This window comes from Euprymna scolopes, chromosome 18, assembly GCF_053919585.1.
Source record: "Euprymna scolopes isolate OS-2025 chromosome 18, ASM5391958v1, whole genome shotgun sequence".
Taxonomy (NCBI): domain Eukaryota; kingdom Metazoa; phylum Mollusca; class Cephalopoda; order Sepiida; family Sepiolidae; genus Euprymna; species Euprymna scolopes.
The window spans coordinates 133,610,470-133,634,558 of record NC_136499.1 but is presented as its reverse complement, the minus strand read 5'-3'; the positions used below and the strand labels follow the sequence as shown (position 1 = coordinate 133,634,558).

At 37.3% G+C, this 24,089-nt stretch overlaps 1 protein-coding gene across 1 annotated transcript in view; it reads left to right on the top strand.

The window, feature by feature from the left end:
- The window catches only part of LOC145297849 (uncharacterized), a 28,101-nt gene extending 10,713 nt beyond the window's left edge, over positions 1-17,388 (top strand). Inside the window, exon 2 of the mRNA XM_080144176.1 lies at positions 10,591-17,388. Within this exon, the coding sequence (XP_080000302.1) occupies positions 15,194-16,162 (969 nt within the window). The 5' untranslated portion in view covers positions 10,591-15,193 and the 3' untranslated portion in view covers positions 16,163-17,388. The remainder of the gene's footprint in view (positions 1-10,590) is intronic.
- Positions 17,389-24,089: the final 6,701 nt, after the last annotated feature.

Here is a 24,089-nt window from a genome sequence, read left to right as displayed (position 1 = left end):
GGTTGAGTAAAGGAATGTTATTCGATGGGGTTTTCAAATTATCTAATACCATTTACTTCCTATGACTTTCAAAACCGGAACTGGTTTGGATAAGTAAATATGCTTCATCACCCAGATTTTGTTCCAACACTTTCTGTATAAATGATGTAAAGGTTTTTGCCATTAACAAATGATGAAAGAAAATGTGACCATAATTACAGAAAAAAACAAATTTGGTGCAAATAGCACAGAGGAGTCTGAAATTTGAGCCTCGTTTTCAGTATGGGAAAAGTTAGATTGATGGTGTCACAGCAGAAAATTAACCCTTTAAGTAAACATGGATATTAACAGCATGACTCATTTTTTTTAGACATTTATTTGTCTAGCCAGCATAAGTTACTCCTCTACCTAACTAATTTTAAAGTTACTCTTCTACCTAACTAATTTTAAAGTGATTATTTAAGTCAAAATTCTGTGCACTTTGATTAAAAAGTAGTACAAACCTGACCTTGCGCAATATGCCGTCCATTTCAGGAAAGAGGATACAGAACATAAAATGGCTGCTCCTGCTATTTATGAACTGATGGTCACGTGAGGTAGCGAGAGTTGGGGAAATATGCAAATACAATGCAGTCGTTTTTTGTTTTTCTTTTTCAAATAAAAAGCCTGTGTGTCAGAGAGAGAGAAAGTGTGTGTCTCTTTGGCAAGTAAGTTCTGACAGATGTGTGCTGGGGTTTGGTACCGAGAATTGTGAGGAGAACATAATTGGAAATTGTTTGTTTGAACTTTACTAATAATACCAACATATGTAGCTGCAAGCTATTTCGGTGCAACAACAAAAATGGGCCAACAAGTAAGGTTAAGCAGCGACATCCTGAAGCAGTTTACTGGGAAGGCGAGGTGGTCAGCAAGCTGAAGTAAGTGGCAAAGCTGCAGAAGATTGAAGACATAGCAACATTGATTCCAATGCATTTGGAAGGGAATACTCCAGCAGTCTATCTAGAGACAGATCAGACGATTGCTGAGAGTATTGAGAACCGATTAAAGATTGCATTTTCAGAGAGTGCATTTGAGGCTTATAATAAGCTCATAAAAGTTACCTAGACGAAATCAGTGGATGTATATGTGGCAGAGATAAGCTGACTAGCGGGATTAGCTGGATATGTGGAATGCTGCCTTGAGAAGACTGCTAAACTGGCTTTTGTAAGTGGTTTCCCTGTCCGCATCTCTATGGAACTGCAACAACTTACTGAAATTGAAACCATGGAGGTGATGGAGATTTTGCGGCATACTAGAATGATGGGAAAATAGCCTGATTAACTAGGGGCAATTGCAACCTCTGTGGCAAACAAGCAAAGCAGAGAGGAGTAAACATTAATGAAACAAAGTCGTAGATATACCAATAACTGCTTCAGATGTCAAGAACCCCACATGATGAACGACTGTAGGAGAGCTGTGACCAGACATCTGTTTTTAGTGTGGCTAGGTGGGGAACATTAACAGGAATTGCTCTTCACTTCCAGGAAATGAGTGCAGAAATGCTATTGCACCAGTAGTTATTCCTTTTTATACTGGTAGGCATGTGAGAGTTTGTTGCCACAGATAGATGTCACTATTAAAAAAAAGAGGGCTAGAGCCCTTGTTGATACCGGATGTACAACAACGCTTGCTACTACAAATGTTGCCAACTCTTGAATGGAACCACTCACTTTAGAGCAGTAGATGGCAGAGAAGTGAAATGTTGTAGAGAGGCTGATGATGAGATCATGGTGAGGAATATGCTGCTGCAACTAAAAATGATTGTACTGAATAGGCTTATTGCAGAAATTGATGTGGTACTGGACCTGGATGTGATAGATCGATTGGGAGAAGCTATCATTGCTAAAGGCCAGGTGAAGTTTAGCAATCAAAGTGCACCAAGAATGATAGCACGAGCAATACCATTAAACCGTCAAAACCCAGACCATGTCTGATTGAAGATGAGGAGTTTCGGGCCTACTTTGATGTTGATAAATAGATGGTAGTGGAGATGAACCACAGAACCACCTGTGTGTTTAGCTGCTACAAAAGGATGCTTACAGGAGATATAGGAATGCAATTGGGAAGGAAGTTGAGAGGTGGATAGATGAAGGAATATTGATACCATGGTCAGGTGAGGTTGAAGGAACTTTGCCACTCGTGGCCATAGTCCAATCTATTAAGAAGAAAGGCTGGTGTTGGATTTCTGGAAGTTAAACGAATATATAGCTTGTCACAAAAAAGATGGAATTGAAGTATGTGAAGAAGTCATGAGGGACTGGAGGAGAATGGAACGGGCAACTAAAACTGTGGACCTAAATTCTACCTATCTCCAAATGTAGACAAAAAGCTATGGCAGTATCAATTGGTAGAGTATAAAGGTCAACTTTATTGTTTGACCAGATTAGGATTCAGACTGAATTCCACACCAAAAATCATAATAGCAGTTCTTAGGACTGAGTTGGTCAAAGATGATGCAGTGAAGAGAGGTAGCTGCTCTTACATCAATGATGTTCTGGTGGATAAAACCCAGGTGACTGTGGAGAGGGTGAGAGATCATGTTAAAACATGGATTGACGGTAAAACCATCTGAGTCATTGGAAAACGGAATGACTTTGGGATTAAAACTACAGTACAATAAGGCAGGAAAGTTCATATTTAAATGAGGAAACAAGATCCCTGACGCCAAGGAGAGCTTTTCTCTGTATGTGGAAAGTTGGTTGGCCATTACCCTATAGTTGGATGGTTGCGAACTGTGTGCAATTTTATTAAAAGCCAGTTGGAAGAAGGCAATTGATCAAGAAGTGCTGCTTATGATACAATAAGTCATTGCAGAAAGTAAAACAATGGACTCCTATAAAAGGAAAATGGCATGTAAAAAGGAGCCATGAAGGAGTAATATGGAGTGATGCTACCAGCCTGGTATTAGGGGTATTATTGGAAATAGAAGTGACTATTGAAGATGCTGATTGACTACACATAAAGGATAATAGCGCCAATTTCAATGTTGTGAAACTCAATGCTCTGATGAAGGGCATCAATCTGGCTTTAAAATGGAGGCTACAGATAGTGCTTTTTAGGACAGACTTTGGAACAATGGCATCATAGATCAAATTGAAGGTGTCTGGGGATATGCAGATCAAGCCAAAAATAGCAGCAGAGGTGCTTATTAAGCGTTGACTTGGAGCTCTTTGAGACTTGATCCGAGAATTAGGACTGAAGGTAACTGTCACCTTGGTTCCATCACAGAAAAAATAAAGCAGACGGACTGACCAGAGTGAAGAAAGCCTGGCTAAGGAAAGAGAAAGACATGGATCCGGTGTCTTGTGCAGTAGAGTATCTAAAAGACATACATGAGATGCATCATTATGGAAAAAAAAATGGACTTTATACCTAGCACGAAAAGTTAATCCACACATCACAATGCAAATTGTCCAAGAGGTAGTGAAACAATGTAGAGAATGCCAATCAATTGATCCTGTGCCAGCTAGACATGAAAAAGTGGAATTGCATTTTGAAGAAAATGGGCAGTGACTGGCTATTAATATCACACATTATCAACATGAACCGTATTTAACTATAATTGACTATGGGCCTGGGAGAGTAGTGATATGGCAGAAAATCAGAAATGAAATGGCAGAAGAGGTGAAGAAAGTTGTCAAGGAGGTGTTTATGAAAAGGACGCCATTAGCATGTCTTTCTGCTTGGAAGTTTTTAGAGACTTATGTGCAAAGTGGAACATAAGGCTATATTTTAGAGCTACATCAGGCATCATCACTCTATAAAAGCTGTGGCATCGAGAAGCCAAATTTCACCCCTAGAAGCTGAATTTTGTTATAATATGGCACCAAAGACTGGCCAAGATAAAATGTCAGTGCCACACACTGATCTATTTTTACATATAAATGGCGACATCAATTAGTTCTAACAGAGACAGTAGAATAGGCACACACAGAACATGGTTGATTAAGAGGTGTGGGTGAAACCACCCAATTCTTGTTGCACAACCAGCTGCGGAAGAGGTACTATAACTTAAGTACTCTCCAAAACAAAGTGGCAGTTAATGAAAAACCACATCACATCTTAGACATATGGAGAGTTTCCTTGCCAGCAGAAGAGGTGGTTGATAAAGTTCCTGAAGAAAAACCTATACGATGGTTGCACAGTGAACAAAGATGCCCAGCACTGATGGCAGACTATGAGACCAATTATTGATTTTAAAGATCAATGGACATGTGATTAAAAAGTAGTACAAACCGGACTCGTACAATGTGGTGTCCGTTTCAGAAAATGGATAAAGGGATAAAGAAAAAAAATGGCCACTCCTGCCATTTATGAACTGGTAGTCATGTAAGGTAATGAGAGTTGGGGGAAATATTCAAATGAGACGGAATCAGTGTTTTAAATAAAAAGCCTGTGTGTCAGATAGAGTATATGTCTCTTTGGCAGAAGTAGGTTCTGACAGATGTGCGCTGGGGTTTAATACCGAGAATTGCAAGAAGGAGGACATAACGTTTGGAAATTCTTTCTTTGGACTTTATATTCTGCAGTTAAATGGGCTAGTAAACAGCAAAAAAAATGTATAAATAAAATAAACAAAAAGTTCAAATAAAATTCGTCACTGTCAACCTCATTATTCACAACTCTCTTAACTTTCAGCACGCATTCCCCCTCACCTCTGCCAACAGGCATTTTATTAAAAAACTGACTCCATTTTATTTGCATATGTGTGCAGTGAGCGATGTGATCTCATGCAATTCCACAAGACTACACCTTATAAAGTCACGGCCACCATGTTCAATCTCTCTCTCTCTTTCAGATCCCACCTGAAGGTAAGTCATATAGCCGCACAATGCATACACACACACACACACATGGGCACATTTTTTCTTTGCTTATTACATTCAACTCTGCATATTCTAATAATATCAACATATTTAACTGCAAAGAATTTTCGCCATCTTGTTCTAAGTTAACAACTGTGCACTACTTGTTTCAAACTTTAAAAAATGTCTTAAAATAAGTAAAAACACTAAAAACGGTAATGTGCATCTATATTACAGCGTGAAATAATACTGTTATTATTTAGAAACCCATTCTTAACATGGTGAGAGTGGTTTGTAACCATTCTGTACTTTCATCTAACAATTTAATAAACAAATATATTGTAAAAATTGAATTTAAATTGAAAATATTATTTTTTAAAAATTGTGACAACATAGACACATAGGAAGTGCCTTCAATAAGTTTTCATGCTTTTCTTCATATGGGCACTTTTATTGATAGTCCACACATGAAGCTCTAGTCACTTTCTAAGTAATCTCCTCTGGCTACAATGCACTTGTACTGTTCCAACAACTTCTGGAAGGCTCCATGGGACTCATCTTGTGTGAGCATGTCAATGACCCTCGTCAAAGCCCCTTATCTCCTCAATTGTGTTATAATGACAGCCTCTAAAGTTTTCCTTTAGCTTAGGGAATAATCAAAAGTTGTAAGTAGCAAAGTCTGGAGGATAGGCAAGGTAAGGAACTGTCTTGATGCCCATCTTGGTCAAATAGTCTGTGGCAAGGTTGGAGTTGTGGACTGCACCTTTGGGACAAACTTTGCACAAATCTTCCACATCTTCAGTACTTCACAAATTGCGTGTACAGTTCTCACACTAACCTCAAACTGCACTTATTGTCTCTATATCCACAGGAGAGTGAGAAACTGTCTTGATGCCCATCTTGGTCAAATAGTCTGTGACAAAGATGAAGTTGTGGCCTGGTAAATTGTCATGGTGGAAATGCCACGAATCCAATTTAGATGCTGGCCTCTTCCAATTGAATCTCTTCCTGAACTCCCTTGAAACCTCAACATAGTATTCCTTGTTGACTGCCTGTCCAGTGGGAACCCCGTGCATGTAAATCATGCCCATGCTGTCAATAAAAAGCGATCAATATGAGTTTTTCAATGGATTTGCTCTGACATTCTTGGATATGGGAAAGCCAGCATGCTTCCACTAGGAACTCTATCTCTTGGTCTCTGGATCATAGCAATAGATCCAACGTTTATCGCAGGTCACCAGAGCATCAAGAACTGCAGGATCTGAATTAATCGGCCTGACCATCTCCCTGCTGTCATAACGTCTTTCTTTCTGATCTTCTCTGAGCACCCTTGTGACAAACTTCACACAAATCTTCAGCATCATCAATTCCTTCTGAAGTATTGTGTGTACAGTTCCCACACTGACATCAAACTGTTCACTTATCGTCTCTATAGACACAATAGTGCTTATCCATTTCTTTGAGACTCTTATGCCACTCAAAACTTGTGCCCAATTCATACAAAATTGTTCTAAAGCAATCTGAAAAATTCTATATATTTCTGTTGCATTTTTTCCAAGTTTAAAACAGAATTTTATTGTATATCGTTCTTCTAAAGTAACCAGATTGTATTTTTGAAATTCACCAGCTGTAACAATTAGGCTTTAGTAAGGTGTATTTCAATTCCTGCTTTAGCTGTTTATTTAAACCTGAAATCATAAAAATTGGTTAGTCATCTCATGAGATGTATAGCAATAACATACTGAATTTTTAAGAGTCTACAACAATTTAAAATGCCTGTATAAAAAAGTCTGGAAACTTATTAAAGGCATCTCGTAATCACCCTAAAAACTTATCCAGGTAGGGGAGAAGAGTAGCTTATCTCGTCTTTGCCAGCATTTATTTGTTATTTTTGTGGGGGGGGGGAGAATATAAAGATAGAGCCATGCTATTCTCCATTTTTGAGTTCTCAGTAGCACTTAAAAAGTCGTGAATAAAAATGAGGAAAAATAGGTGAGTATTTTTCAAAATTTTTATTAGGTAGTGGGGTTGAAAGTTCACATATATCAAAACAGAGGAGGCTATGTTATTTCCTGTGACGCCATCAATCAAGTACTATGTTACCTAATTTTTTCCAAACTGAAAAAAAAGATGCTACTAGAAGAGGGACGATATTTGATGATCATATCGCATTCCTGGAGTCTTAAAACTAATCATTGGAATTGTAGAAGTACAGTTGTCAGGTTCTTGAGACAGATTATTTCCAAAGGTCTGCGATCACTTTTAACTTCGAACGAGCAGCCGTTAATGTATATGCAAAATCATTTGCATCTGAATACTACAGCTAAGAGCTCTCACTCGATATTGTCATAGCGTTGTTCTATTTGGGTCAGGGATTTTGAATCCAAGGTTATAGGTTTGTCATCTTGTATTAGTGCTGCTCCCAAGCCTCTAGCTGATGCATCGACTTGTATTATGGACTTTTTAGAAGGGTCATAATAACAGAGTAGCATTTCCTTGAATATCAAATCTTATCACTTGCAATGATTTTGGGTGACTATTACTTGACTCTTAGTCAGCTTCCTTCTTCAGAAATTTTCTGCGGACTTTTGTGAGGTGCTAGAATGCAGGAATGAAAGGTGCCATGTAGGTAATGATTCCTAGTACTTTTTTTTAGCTCTGTTACGTTAGTTGGGCTCAGAGGTGATTTTATTTCCTCCACTTTTTGCAGATCTAGGTGTATCCCATTTTTATTGAAATAGCACTGAACAATTTAATTTGTTTCTCGTTGATAGCACATTTGTTACTGTTAAATGTGAAACAATCAGTCTGTACTGTCTCCATCAACATTCATATGCTGTGGTCTAGCTCTTGTTTGCTTTGTCTAAAAACAATCATATCATTGATCATTGCGAATGTTCCACTTCACTTTTCTATGATCATAATTATTTTCTGTTGGAAAACATCTTGGGACATGAGTGAACCAAAGGGTATTCTTCAGAAATATCTTTTAAAGGGAAAGTTGAAGGTAGTTAACAATTGTGACTCCCTGTCTAGTTTGACAGATAGGTAGCCATTTTAGACATCAAGCTTAAAGAAGAATTCAGCACCAGATAGTTTGTGTGAGAGTTCCTCAATTGTTGGTACGTTGCGGTGGGAACACCTGATGTCCTTGTTTAGATCCTTTTAGTCTAAACATAGACAAAGTTTGCTGTTGCTCTTTTTAACATGTACATTACTGTTAATCCATTCTGTTGGCTCATCAACCTTGCAGATTACTCCCTTGGATAGCGTGTCATCCAGTTCTGTTTTTATTTTGTCCCTCTTGTGGATGGAGCATTTACTGGTTGCATGAATTATTGGATGGTTATTTTGTCGAAGCACAATCTGGTATTCTCCTATAGAATTAACCAACCTGATCAAATTGATCTGGATCTGGATATCTATCAGATCTTTCAGGAAGTTTATTAAGGTATTGATTGAAAGAGTAACTGGAGCACATTCTGCATAATTGACTGTGACACCCTTTTTTTTTAAATGGAGTAGTGTAGGGTAACTAGCTTCAAGTCTTGGGGGAAGGGTAGTCCTAGTATAGTAGATCCCCATAAGATCATTACATAGAACTTAATGTATGACTTCGACCTTGTGTGCACATTGAACCCATATGGATTCATTTGTGGGATACAAGATCTGTTGTTAGCTGTGAGAACTGCAGTTTCTGCATCATATCAGGACATAGTTGTCCATTTTGGTTTACACATTCTGGAAACATTTGCTGGACTGTGTGTAAGGGAAGTGTATTTCCTTTCACACATGTGTCCACCTTAATTTTCAATTCGTGCACCCCTTTCCTGTTTGTGATGATGCTTCTGATTGGGTGCTTTTTTAATGTGCTTTTGACTAATTAAAAGGACATTCTCGAAGTTGTCATTTAATACTCTTGAACGTTAATAGAGTTCTGTCATGCTGCATTGGTGCCTTTGTTCTAGATAGACCTGTTCATCTGTGGCTGCTTGTCAGGGTTTCATGTTTACTTATTTTTACTGTGGCACACCTTACCCCAGTGGTTCTTCCGACCACAGGATGAATATGTGCTGCCTTAAGTCAGACAGTTTCTATTTTGCTGGTTACATCCAAATTTACAACATATGTTCATCAGTTTGTGTTCATCAGTCTGTGCTTTATTGCATTTATTTGGCTATCTCGTTTCCCTTGTAATTCGTATGTCTCATGTAATTCACTGATGCCTCAAAACTTCTTCAGAAATTGAGAACTTCTGACATAGACATTGCCTCGGTTTTGTAATTTTGGGTATTTTGTTTCAGCAATGATCTGATTGGTTACTTGGTCTTTCATCTCACGCTTCTTTTTGAACCTGCATTTTTGCACCTGCAGCTTGCATCTCACTAGAAAATCATCAATGTTCTCGGTTTGTTTCTGCACATAATTTTGCAAGTAGACACACACAGTTTGAATGTTTGTTTATGGCTCTAGCTTCTCCCAAATTGCCGTTAGATTGCACATATCATTTCTTATTCCGTTTCTGAATAACCATGAGTTAAAACCGTCATAAGCCATCTTTTTCGGATAATAAGAAGGATGTGGTCGAAGTAGGTATCCTTGTGAATGCATTTCATTAAAAAGTACAGATTGCACTGTTGTTTGAAAAAATTGACGTTTCCCAGCACATAAGTTGTTTACTTGTGGTTCAACAGCATCGTTATTATTGTTTGAACAATACAAAGTCATAAAAAGAAAGAATGGGTGACTTACCGTTTTATTCAATGTTTGCAATATAGCATCCCTTGTTTGTAATATATGCATGTGGGTTCTACAGTTTGTGATGGCCAATAACAAAAATACTGGCAAACTTCAGAATAACTTTACTATCCTCTGTTTATTTTCACTGTAACAGCCCATATTCAATTCTTTTTTTTTATCCTACTGCTGCCACATGTTTTGGGTTAGTAAAGTAATGAGACACAGCACAAGTGCATTTGTAGCTTACGAGGAACACATCCAAAAAGCATGCAAACTCGTTTTTTTCGAAAGCAATAACTCCTGGCAAAGAAACTGTTACTCTTGTCATGACAAATATAGGATTTAACCATGTTTTTATATGTAGTTAAAATAATTGTTATAAAAATATTACTGTAAATAAATGAAGCAACGTTTGGCGTAGGGACTAACAATGTGTACAGTATTGATTGATAGTGGATGTAAGTCAAATATTATTAAAATATTTTTATTAAATAGTTTCTAACACTTTCAAAATAAATCTGGCATGGTAAGTCAATGAGGACAAGTTATGACTCTCTTAAAAACTTCTTGTTCTTTTTAAAAGAAATTTTTAATTTTCAACACAAGCCATACAGTAATCATTGTACTTTTACTGGTCACAATTGAATATGGTCTCCCAAATACGCTGTGAAATATAGTTTGTGAATATATAGTTATGAAGTATATATATAAAACTAAAGAATGATGACACACAGGCAGAACTGCAATGTTATTACATAGAAAATATATACATGCAGTAATGATATGAATATTATAAATCAATTAGTAAAAAGAAGGAATACCAATTATTAAGTCTAAAATGTTTCGAAAATATAAACTGCTAAAACATTTGAAAGGAGATAAAATAAATTCAAAATGTCTAAAAAATATTTGTGATAAAAAATTAAAATGAATTTCTGCATAAAATAAATTCTTATGTTTTATAATTAAGAAAATCTTATTAAAGTTTGAAAACTATAATTTGTTTGTTTTGTCTTGTTTTTTACAGATAATCAAGTTAAAAAATATTTTTAAACATTGCACCGGATAAAAATGTCATATTGAAGCAACACTGTTTTCCTTCAACCTACCATTTTCGTCTTTTCGAGACTAAGGTCAATAGACATCTCCTGTCTTCGAAGTAATCAGCTTCTGTTCTTGTTAGCTCCTTACATCAAATGGGTTCATGCCTTACCTCAAGTGCTTTTCATAAAAAACAAGAAAATGGAAATAATTGAAATATTAAAGTTGATGCGTATTTCTAACTAAAATAACAGGAAGCTGAAAAACTTTGAATGGAAAAGAAACTTGTGGATGTATCAAGACAATTCCATTTAAAAATGTTCTTAAGCATTAAAAATGGAAATAGATCCAGCTTTATTGATCTGTAGCAGTGCACACATCAACATAATAACAAAATAAATGATTAAAATTGAATTTATTTTACCAATATTATATTGTACTGTTAATATATCTTTTGAGTAAGGATCCTTTGAATATTATGCAATATTTACAATTATATGAGTTAACACCGGAAGAAACAATTTTGTTGAGAAATGAGTGACATATTTTATAGAAAATAAGATTGAATTCAACATTGCAAGACAATTATTTCCTTGGTGAATAAATTAATTTTGTTGCCAAGAAAAAGAAATGAAATTTACATATTGAATACAATTGGAGTAAAAGTTGTATTGTACCGCTTGATCGTTTTGTGATTTATACACTGGAAAATAAAGACTAATTTTTCATAGAAGTTATCTGACATTTTAACAAAATGTCAAAGTTTAAATATCATATGGAAGCACAAATTGAGACGTTCTTTTCTTGTGAAATATGTGGAGAAAGATTTTCACAGAATGATGAGTTAAATGAACATATCCAAGCACATTCTAGAGAAAAACGATATAGTTGTCAAGTGTGTCCGATTTCTTTTCCACAGAAGTCAGCATTGGAAACGCATATAAGAATACACACTGGAGAGAAACCTTTTGCTTGTGAAGTTTGCGGGACTTGTTTTACAGAAAAATCATCGTTGAAAAATCATATTCGGATACACACTGGAGAGCGACCCTATTCATGTGATGTGTGTCATGCATCTTTTAAACAAAGTTCGCACTTGAGAACACATATTAGAATACACAGTGGCGAGAAGCCATATGTGTGTGAAGTGTGTGGGAATTTCTTCAGAGAGAAGTCAGCCTTGAAAACGCACATGAAAATACACACTGATGAAAAACTATATTCATGTGAAGTCTGTCAAACTTCATTTAAACAAAAGTTGTCTTTGCAAAATCATAAACGAATACATACTGGAGAGAAACCATATTCATGTGAATTATGTGGTAATTCTTTTACAGATAAGTCGTACTTGAAAAAACATATGAGAATCCACACAGGGGAAAAACCTTATTCATGTAATGTGTGTGGGACTTCATTTAGACAAAGTTCGCACTTGAGAAATCATATAAGAATACACACTGGAGAGAAACCATATGTTTGTGAATTGTGTGGCCAGGCATTTACAGAAAGATCGTCATTAAAGCATCACATGAAAAAACATAAGGATAGAAATGACATAAAAGAGGAAGGAAAATTACATGTCTTGGGAGACGACATGTTTATGATCACTTCATAGTGATTAAAATCTTGCTTTTGATCATAGGTTCGTTGAAAGGTAATATAGTTACCTCAAAATGTATAAGTAGTAAGCAGATAGAATGGCCAAATGATATTTGGATAATCTGAAATTAGTGATGGGACGATACAAAATTTTTTCACAATTCCAATACAATTGTCGATCCTGTTTGAAATCCCTGATTCCGATACAAGTACTGATTCTTATTCCGATTTGTAGTGATTGAAATCTGGCTGTTGATCATAGGTTCATTGGGCAGAGTTCAACACATGGTCATTTTTTTAATGTGGGGAAAGTTCAGCTCTCCAAAAGGAAGCACCATAGATTGAGACACAAATACAAATGTCCTCAGTCGGAAAAGATTTCTATTTCATTGATCAAGAACAGAATAGAAAAATTGTAGTATCACAACAAAAACTACACTTTTTACTCTCAGCCAAAAGACCAAGGAACAACACTGTAAAAAAAAAATTACAGCTACTTAAAATGTATAAGTAGTAAGCAACTGGAATGGCTGAATTATATTTTGATAATCTGAAACTTGTGATGGGACGATACCAAAAGTTTTCCTGATTCCAATACAATTATTAATTCTGTTTAAAATTCCTGCTTTTGATGCAAGTACTGATTCCGATTCTTTTTTTTTTTTTAATTTTAAGTAGTTGCAGCAACAAATACTCGAATCTTATTCTCGTTCTTATTAGGAGGGTGGGTATGTTTAAATGTCAATATGTCTTTTTTAATTCAACAAACTTCTAGATGTTTTCTTTTTCTGTATTTCATCCATGGCCAAATAATATATAAATAATCTGAAATATAACTGTGAGTTAAACGTATTCCCTTTCTGTTAAAAGAGAATAGAGTTATGTGAGTACTGGTTAAAGTAGATAATTAGAAGTGAAACAACTTTCCCTTTTTTTGTTTTGTTTATTATGTTGTATTTAGAATATTTTTGTGTAGTATATAAAATATAACCCATATGAAAACGAGAAAAAATAATGCATGATTTCTAGAAACATTTAAGCTAATTGCTTAACAGTGTTCTCTGTAAAGAACGTTTTTACATTGTGGATAAACCAGGAAGAGAAAATCGACTTTATTTAATTGTTTGTATTATTTTGATTAAAAATTCAGAATTGCATTTATTTTATTGTATGGGAAAATGGCTTACTGTACAAACGTCCTCGTGTCTGTCCGTTCTGTGAGTTGCACTCATTGAGAAAGAAAGAGTCCATCATGGCGGCCGTGACGTTTTGTAGTGAACAAAGTCTCGCTAGATGACGTGCGCGTGCCTTATAAAAACAGGTCACTTGTTAGTAAGAAAGGATGGGCGAAATCATTTGACATTTGAGAAGCGACAAAATCAGTGTGTTAGCAGTGATTTTTGCCTGTTGATCGACTGCCAGCTAGTTTGGCCCATTTTGCAATGGACAAGTTTGATATTAGATTGATACCAGGGTTTGACGGCTTCTCCGCCAGACCCTCGGTAGTTGAGTGGTGGGAAAAAGCTGAGCTTGTCTGCTGGCTTTGCAAAATAAAGGATCTTACGCTTGTCATCCCATTGCGGCTGACCAAGAGGGCATACTCCGTTTATCAACAGCTCGGGATGAACCAACAATGGAGGAGATTAAGGAGGCACTCTATGTGGCCTTTGCTATGGACCCTTTTATTGCCTGAAGACAGTTCACCGAATGGCAGCTTAGGTTGGATGACACAGTGAACGTCTACCTGGTGGATTTAAAGAGATTAGCTGCGCCATTTGGTGGAGTGACTGAATGCATATTAAGTTGTGCCTTTCTCACAGGACTCCCAGTTGACACCAGTCGACTGCTACGAGCATCGTCAAGACTTAGCGAGATTGGGCTTCATGAATTGTTGGCTAGAGCCCGCAATATTTTAAAAGAAAAAGATGTGAAACCAGTGTTAGCAGCTGCAGAAGCATCTACTCAATTAGATGGTGTAAGCTGTTATAAATGTGGCAGACCAAACAACTTTTCTAGGGACTGCTGAAGCCAAAGAAGTGTAAAAGGGCATGCCTGCTCAGGAAACGCCAAGGCACATGCATTGCTACCGGTGCAGCAAGCTAAGTCACGTAGCAAAGAATTGTCTGGGAAACGGACAAGGGGATTAAACTATAGCGCCAGTATTCTCCCCAGACCATTGACAAATAGGGTGCTACCTGCAGTGAGAGTGCGCGTGAATGGGTGTGAAGGTTTTGTGCTCATAGTCACAGGGTGTACGCAGACTCTCGTGTGCAAGGCATGCTGTGACGCATGGGACAAAAGAGGATTCCAGTACTGACAGTCAGCAGGGACACGCTAGCCTCTTGTGGAATTAGTGTTATTTGTACATGTATCTGTGATGGGCCTACAATAACCTACGAGCCCTGGTTGTGAGCTGGGACCTTCTTGGTTATGACCTGCTGTTAGGAATGGACGTTATCAAAGAATTGAGTGCTGTCTGTTTTGATGATGAGGGTAAGGCACATTTCTCTAACACCTGCCTTGCTCTGGGTGCATCCATGAAACTGGAACAGCCTGACTTTCATGTTGAATTTGACCAGCATACGTAGTCCTGGACAGTTTCTTGGAAATGGTTGGACAAGCAGCCAGGTGGGAAGTTGTACAATAGGGTTCCGGAATATAAAATTCTCCCTGGAGCTTGTGGAGAATACGATAAGAAACTACAGACTTGGATAAAAAATGGATGGCTATTTCCCTATCCAGGGAAGGAATTGGGCGACCCAAAGTGTCTGATCCCGTTAATGGCGGTTATCCAGCATAATAAACAGAAGGTGAGGCCGGTACTCAACTATCGGGAACTAAACAAGCACATAAATCCTTTAAGAGCCTGCGCGGATGTATGTACCGAGGAGTTGAGTGAATGGCGGCAAGCAGGATCTAATGTATCTGTGCTGAATGTTCATAAAGCATACCTTCAAGTGCATGTACATCAGTTACTATGGCTCTGTTAAATGGTGCTCATCAAGGGAGAAAGGTATTGCTTAACCTACATGGAATTTGGACTTAATGTGGCGCCATCAATTATGCAAAGGATTGTTGACACTATATTGACTAAGTATGAGCGCATTCAGCAGGCAGCATCTGCATATATTGACGATGTGTATGTGGATAAAGAAATTGTGCCTGCGCTGCGCGTAAAAGAACATCTTCACAACTTTGGCCTTCTCAGCAAGAAACCAGAAAGGCTATGGAACGGTACAAGAGTACTCGGTTTGCAGGTCTGGGAAGAAGATAATGTCCTGTGTTGGAAACAAGGCAATGAAATCACAGGTATGCTCTTTGTTGTCACACGGCAGAATATATTTTCATTGTGCGGAAAGTTGGTTGGACACCTTCCTATGGGTGGCTGGCTTCGTATTGCAGTGGCATTCATCAAACGGAGAGTCTCTGACGTCACCACCGGATGGGATAACAAAATTTATGATGCCTCTTTCAATACAATGATCAGAGAGGTCCTCACGAGAGTGCACAAAGAAGATCCTGCATGGGGCAGATGGTGTGTTGACAGCCAGGACCGTAGTGTATGGCTTGACATAAGCTCTCTTGCAATTGGCATGTCATTAGTCCATGATGGAGCCTTAGTAGAAGATGCTTGCTGGTCGCACCCACAAAAGGGCTCCCAACATATAAACCTGGCAGAACTCAATGCAGTGATCAAGGGAATAAACTTGGCAATCCTTTGGAAGACAACCACCCTGCGTCTATTCACAGATTCCGCTTGCGTCCATAAGTGGATTTCAGACACTCTTACCGGATGGGCTAGAGTGCAAACCAAAGCAATGAGCGAGATGCTCATCTGTCGGCGGCCTGGCACGATCATGAGCCTGGTGAACGAATATGCACTATCAATGGAGGTCCCTGGTCAGATCCAGCATAAACAAGGCAGATTGTTTAACAAGGTTAGCTCAAAGATAGCTTGATGCCATAAAAAGAACTGTTGAACCTACGCAACCTCCCTGTGCCACATCTATGATCCCTGATCAACCTAATTGGATTAAGGAAATCCACCAATAAAGCGAGCATCCTCCAGGTCAAGTGGACCCTATATTTCGCTAAGTTGGTTGAACCAGGAGTGCAAAGGGCAGACGTCATGGAAATGATCAAAAACTGTATGGAATACCAGTCCATTGACCTGGCACCGGTTTGCTGGGAAAAGGGGAAGTTGGAAGTTAGGAGCCACTGGAGCCAGCTAGTGATAGACATTACTCACCACAATGGCGAGGATTTCCTGACTCTCATTGATTGCGGTCCATCAAGGTTTGCCATATGGCATATGCTACGTCGACAAGATACAGTCACTGTTGTCCATCTACTAAACAATATTTTCCTTGAACGTGGACCTCCAACAGAGATATTGCTTGACAATGGTGCTGCATTTACCAGTGAGCAGTTTAAGAACTTTACTGACAGCTGGGGAATACATCTGAGGTTTCGATGCGCCCATGTACCTAATGGAAATGGGATCATTGAACAGAATCATCAAACTGTCAAAACAATCGCGGCTAGATCAGGCTGCACAGTATTTGAGGCAGTTTATTTGTACAAAAGATGATGTTTCGCCCTCTACGGAGCCGGCTGATACATTGCATAGGTATCACATCAGGGTGAAGGGCATAGAGATGAACCTGCTGCTTGAACTGGAAGTAGCCGGAGAGAGAGTGAGGAAAGGGGATGTTGTGTGGATCAAAAACCCGCGACGCAAGTGCACGACAAGGTATGGAGTCGGGCGAGTCACTGAAATAATCAGCCCACAAGCGGTATGGGTCGACGGCGTGCCCCGTCATGTTAAAGACATATGGTTAGTAATGCAACTATCACTAGACGACATGAGTGAATCAGAGTCAGAATCTAGCAAAGCATCGCTCTAGATTGCAGCACCACCATCAGACAATGACTCTGAGATTAGTAGCCTCCCAGAAGACATAGAGAGTAGTAGCCTCTCAGAAGAGACAGAGATGCTCAACCCTCAGACCGCAGATGAAAGCACAAGTAAAGATGAGGCGTATGTCGTCCCCCTCGAAGAAGATCATCATCCCCTTGCCATCTCTGTGATCATGAGATCAGGGGAGAATATGGGGAAAATGGCTTACCATACATACGTCCTTGTGTCTGTCTGTCCTCTGAGTCGTGCGCATTGAGAAAGAAAGAGTCCATCATGGCGGCCGTGACGTTTTGTAGTGAACAAAGACTAGCGAGATTATGTGCGCATGCCTTATAAAAACAGGTCACTTGTCAGTGAAAACGGATGGGAGAAATCATTTGACGTTTGAGAAGCGGCAATATCAGTTGGGAGAATTTGTGTTAGCAGTGATTTTTGCCTGTTGATCGACTGCAGATAACAGTTTTATTTAGGCAAACATAACAAGAATACACATTCAGATCATATTTCAATCATAACTTTTTGTTGTGATCCTGTTTAGGGGTCACAATATTAAGGTTAGAGTCCTGCTGTTCACTACAAGTGGTTAAACTGCATGTGTACTCTCTGCTCGATGGCAGAAATGTCTGGCTTACATGATATAGGGGTATTTACTACCCCAGTACACCCCCACTCCAAAGATTTATTTCCCCGAAATATAAATTTTCTTTTTCAGTTTACCTCCTTTTTTCTTTTCTTTCTCTTCTTTTTGTTTCTGTAATTTCAAAGTCTGAGTCTGCTGTAATCGTATCATTTCAGCTAGTTGCCGTGAAAGTTCTTCCATTTTGGAAAAATAAATAGACTTACCAGACAGATATGTGTCTAAGGAATGATAAACAGAAAAACCGCGACTTCACGGAGAAGATATGCCAAATCAATATTCACAAAGAAAAAAATAAATTCTTTTTAGCAATAGAAAGTGTTGTATTTTTACTACGCACGGTGTTTTGAACAATAAACTTTTCCCCGGGTGCGATAGTTTTTTTTTTCTTTGTTGTTGAAAACACTTTGTGGAGCTGACTTTTTCAAAGAAGGTAGAAAAATACAAGTTTGTTGACCAGAAGTTGTTTGCTTATCCAAAGGAGATCCTTGTGGGTTCTTTTTTTTAATCTATGCGTCGCCAATGTTGTAGTCCTGTTTACTGGTCACAATATTAAGGTGCAAAAGACCTGGTATTCACTATGAGCGGTTAAACTATGTGCATGCTCTCTACTGGACAGCAGAAATGTATGGCTTACATAGGGCCAGACAAAGGGGAGTTAACTACCCCAGAACACTTTTATAAGTTGGATTTTATAAGCTGGATTTACTCGGTTACAAAAAATAAGTGTCCCCTCGCGCTTTTTATAATGTAGAAAAGAGAAGCTAATATGTGTAAGGGTCACTCGACTAAATCGAGAAAAGATACACATAATTATATACTACAGTCAAGCAAGCACATATATAATTGATAAAGAAATGTAATGCACACACTCATACATACAATACTGGTACTGGAATACCTTAACTGAAACTTTATTGACTTAAAAGTATATAGTGAGACGTGATGTACAAATAAATTCTTCTGGAGTACGCGCGTTTTATGTAATTTGAAACCTTTAACGTGCGTAAGATCCGTTTTGCCAAATTTTGTTGTTTTCATGGACTTCTGAAAACGTTTTGCATGAAGTTGCTTTTGGGTCGGGTACAATTTTTATTTTAAATGAATCTTTGATGACGAGAGTTTTTTACTAACTGAATTTTTTTTATATAAATCATGTTCGTTTATTTTTGTTTCCAAAGTGACTTATTTCACAAGTCAGTAAGTTTACCTTATATTGTGAGAATTTTGAATTGGTTGACTTGCCGAGGGTAGGTCGGTGGGGAAGAAAGGAGTGCTGGTAGCTGTGACCAACACGGCCGGTGGTCCTGGTCCGTTAATCAAAGAACCTGAGTGCGTATTCCTTACAAGTTTAATAGACATTCCAGTCACGCATGAATCTCGTTGACTGAGAGTTGCAGTAGATAAAAGGGGTGGCCGCTCTACTGTTGTGGTAGTAGTTGTTGCTGTCTTTTAGACAAATTACACTTCGACCATCGTTACCCATTTGTTACTTTTACAAGGAAAGACTGCTTGTAAGCAACGTCGACATTTCGTTGCAAGACTTAAACCGTCTTCCCCCCCTCCTTACTCGTCGGTATGCTAATTCCGACAATATCAAATTTTGAAATAACGATATAAAAGTTTAATATTGAACTTTACTTTGCTTTGGGATTGTATTTCAATAAACATCGTTATAAAGTATAGAAAAATAATTTCTTTTGATATGTAGGGGACTAGGATATATAAATACCCCAATCCCGTTACAAAAGAATAATGAAACGAATGGGAATTGAAGGAAACAAAGACTCAAGTAATGGATAAGATAAACGTCGTTTATTTGCTGTTGAAAGAAATGAATATTTTAGTTATAACATGTCCGCGCGTATGTAACCAATGTCCGTTGCAGGACTGGTGTTGTAGCAAGAAAAGGAAATGTGTTTTCATCTCAAGTTTGAGTCATTATTGTTTGTTCGCGCGTGGGAATTGAAGTGAGTGTTGTAGTGGAAATGAGAATCCAGCGTGTAGGCAAGGAAGAGGATATTAGAGTTGTCATCAGTTAGTAGTCAGCTACGCGAAGGTGTTCTTAGTGGCCAGTAGTAGATGGAGAGAGAAAGAGGGAGAATGTATACATACAGTCATTAGCTCGTGCCCCATACATAGTAGGAAGTGGGCGTGAGGTGCGCACGCGCCGAAACGGCGGCGGCTTGTTCGCCCAACCTCTCTAGTTGAGAGTTGGTCCTAAAAAGAGGATTTGAAACAATTTGTCTCGATGTTTTATACTCGCTTCTGGAGTGTCTTTTGCGCATGTGTATTTCCTTAGAAAGCGAAAGTGATGTCGTCCATGTTTGTGTTCGTGTTCGCGTGTGTGAGTACATGTGTATACGTAAGCGTGTGTGTATATATACGTGAATGTGAGTGTATGTATGCGAACGTGAATATGTGTACATGTGTGGACGTGGGCGCGTATGTTTGTGTGCATGTATGTATATGACAGCTTGAAAAATGAATGTGTGTTTTGTGTGAGACTTGAAAAAGGCTCGTACAGATATGATTACATGCGCGTGCGTGTGTATACATTATAAGAACCCAACTAATAACATTGTATTACGTTCTTGTTTCTTTCTTTATTACATCTTATGATATTCTAGGGTGGCTTTATAATTCGGGGGAAGAAGCTGTAGCTGTACATGTTTTTCTTTTGTTTTTTGTTTTTCTTTCGCAGTTTTAAAGATTTGGTCTGTTAGATTGATTTGCTTTAGTCTAAAGAAAACTATAAATAAATAAATAATAATATAACACTTTTAGCTAAATCACTCAGCCAAAATGAGATTCTACTTTTTTTTAGATGATTACCCGACAAAAAGAAAAATATCAATTATTTTAGAATTTCGAGTAGGAAAACAGATTTGCCGATAAATTTAACATAAAATGATTGTCATTTCTGGCACATTCTAACTTTTTAATCTTGTTTAATTGCTCCAAAATCAAAACAAAATACCGGTATAACATACTATTTTCGTTCGATTTTTTACATTCGTTTAATGTGTTTCTAAGAGCGTTTGTTTAATTTTCGATTTAGAGCGATTTTCAAACGTCCTTGTAAAAGGCTTATGACAGTCAATTTTATTCTAACCTAACAGAGTGAACATTAAGTTTGTTTTAAACTAAAAACACGTTTTAAAATACTTTAAAACGCAAATAAACTAATGCGGGTAGGTAGCAGTGTCTTGTCTTTGGTAATATTTATTTTTCAGCTCGTTTTAGTTACAGTAAGAAATGTTCGAAACTCATTCTTAGGGGGAAGCTATCTAAGTTCAAATGTAGATGTACTTTCTTTTATAACCGGAAAACTTCTAAAGACTTTTATGTATATTTTTCACTTGTGTTCAAAACGAAGAAGTACCATAAGCATTATTTCAGAAGAAGCCGACGGCAGACACAGACAGTGTCAAAACGGCGCCAACTAAATAGAATAACCTTGTCCAAAGTATTTTAAATCATTTTAATATCAACTGCTTGAAACGTTTACGAATATATGCTAAAAGGTTTACAATGGGGTGTTTACAGTAATGTATAAATAAAAGAAATAAGACTCTGAGACTCAATGTTAAATCTGGAAGTGGGATTTCTAACTCATTCGATGGTTCTTACTCTGATGTTGCAAATGAACAACTTCTCCTAAGTCAATAATTTTGTGTTAACTTCATGACATCAAGAAAATATTAAAACAATCGTTTTGGAATCTGAAATTAGGCTCCAATTTTTCTGATTTTGATACCTCCAAAAGTTCCGATGTTGTTCGAACATGTTTTTCCTCACATATACACACCCACATGTACGCACACACACGCATGCACGCATATACACATTCTCATACATGCACTCAGATTCACGTGCATACACACACACGCGCTAACATACACACGTCACACATGTACGCACACATGGGAAACGTCACTTCCCCTGAAAGGAATTCCAGACATGTGCAGTCAGAACACTCACCCCGATATAAAAGTCAACAACACTATTCCACTTGCGTCTTTCTTCCCTTTTTGCCTGGGTTCGTCAACCAGGCAAGTTCGGCATCCATAGCTCTTGGCTTGAAGACTTTTCCACGTGGACGACTGCTATCATGAACGTACGGTTTTGCTGAGGCCAACACTCCCTTTCTATTTCCCTTTCTACATGCGGACGGGCGGACGGCCATTTCTCATCCGCAACTTCATTCCTTTCTTTTCCACGCATGTAGTCGTCAACGCCTGAATGAACACGTGTTACACCTAAACCATTTTATTTTTGACAGAAAATAAACGACATGTTTATTTTATCCAGCAATTGAGTTTTGCTTCCTTCATTCCATTATTTTCTTTTGTAGCGAGTTAGGATATTTATATCCTGGTCCGCAACAATGTTATGTTTCCGATTCCCAATCCCTATTTATGGTCCCAGCATTAATATATATATATATATATATATATATATATATATATATATATATATATATATATATATATATATATATATAGGAAAGGCCGCTCCCTTAGTGTTAGTTCTTCAACAATTGAGACATTACAATTACATCAGAAATTGTCGGAGCCAGCTGATGAGTAATTGGCTCTAATGGAAGAGTTTTCTACCACTATTGAGGAGGTACAGAAGATAATGATGGTGGAAAGACCTAAACTGCCAAAAATCCAAACTAAAATGGCACAAATAAAAAGAATTAACATTGCTTTTGAAACACTTGCACCATCGCAATTGCTCAACTTTTTTTAGTTAAAAGTGTTGAAGTACAATATATGTTTACACAGTCGAAAAGGTCACATTCCTGTAAAGGCTGTGTTTTTTTTTTCTTTTTTAAATATGGACGTGGGTAGTCTCTAAAAAAGAAAAGATAAGAAAGCACGAAAAAAACATCTTTGGGAAGATTAAAATAAATAAAAGATTTTTACTCCCAAGTTTATATTAAAAATTTATTTTAAAAAAAACAAAAAATAAAACAAAACAAAAAAACAGGTAAACACAGCATTGGAATAAACAAGAAATAAACATAAAAAGTACTGAAAGCAGTAATTTTGTTTTACAAACCGAACGAACTAAAAAGCACATAAAGGTAAATGATCTTTAAATGTCAGGAAATTTCAGAAATACAAGATAATTGAAATTGGTTTATATTCTTGCTTTGTGAGCTTGAGAATATGTTGATAAATAACATTATATATATATATATAAGGAAAAAAGAAAAAATATTAACTTTAACCTATCGCAGACTTAGCACCTACATAATCCGACTTCTAAAAAATTTAGAATGACAAAAGAGAATTCATTTATATAAGGATGAAAAAAAAAAGCATTAACTAAAGTTGTTAAATAGAAATAGACTTGCCACTTGCATAAGCCGATTTCACAAAAGTTTTCAGTTTTAAAACAGAGTTTAACTACACAAGGATGAAAGGAGAAAACCTTAACTAAAATTTTGTAAATAGAACACCCGTCCACCTTGCCCCTCACCGCCCTATCCTCAATGTAAACAGAATTTTTGTGAAAAATTAAACAGTTCTTCTCAGTGTATGTCGGCGCGTTACTTACGGTAAAAACGGTAAATTAAACTGCAGAAGCACCTCTTAAATGTTGTACAAGTTCTATAATTGAATACAACCCCTGCAAAAAAATAAAAATAAAAAACGAAAAATAAAAACGTTTTTGTAAATCGCTCGTGAAAATTTAATTTGTTTTTAGATCAATTAAAAACCATCAAAAACTACGTAACACAGAAAAATGAACCGCATTTTGTTTTTGAAAACATTCTTGTTATTTCAAATGTCTGCTTAAAAATTCTTCCGCGATGTGACAAGTCACCTTACTAGGCGCATCCATGCGCAGATGCATCATGTAAGAATAGCATAAATGATGGCAGTGAGTTGGCACAAAATAGTGCGAGGGTTCAAGGGTTAATACCATGCAAACAGTAAATTTGCGACGGATTTGAATATCAGATTCGTTGTCAGCGACCCCGAAAACATTAAAAAAAAAACTCAAATTTTATTGGTCAGTGTTAGAAAATACACAAAAAAATCTATTTTATTTGATTTAAAAACAACAGTATTTTAAAATATTGTTAAAAGTCTGTAAGCAAAACCAATATAACAAACGGAAACTGCCTGCACAGCTACAAGCAGGAAATTATTCTACCTCATGAGATGTTTGCTGAGAGGTGTCGTGTATTGAAAATCTATCATATTGCAGAATGCAGGGGTTTTAAATATTGAAGAGTTGTCTCCATTTGACTCTTATTTTTCAATGATGTAAGCAATATAGAGTTGTCTTCCTTTGATTGATAAGCGAT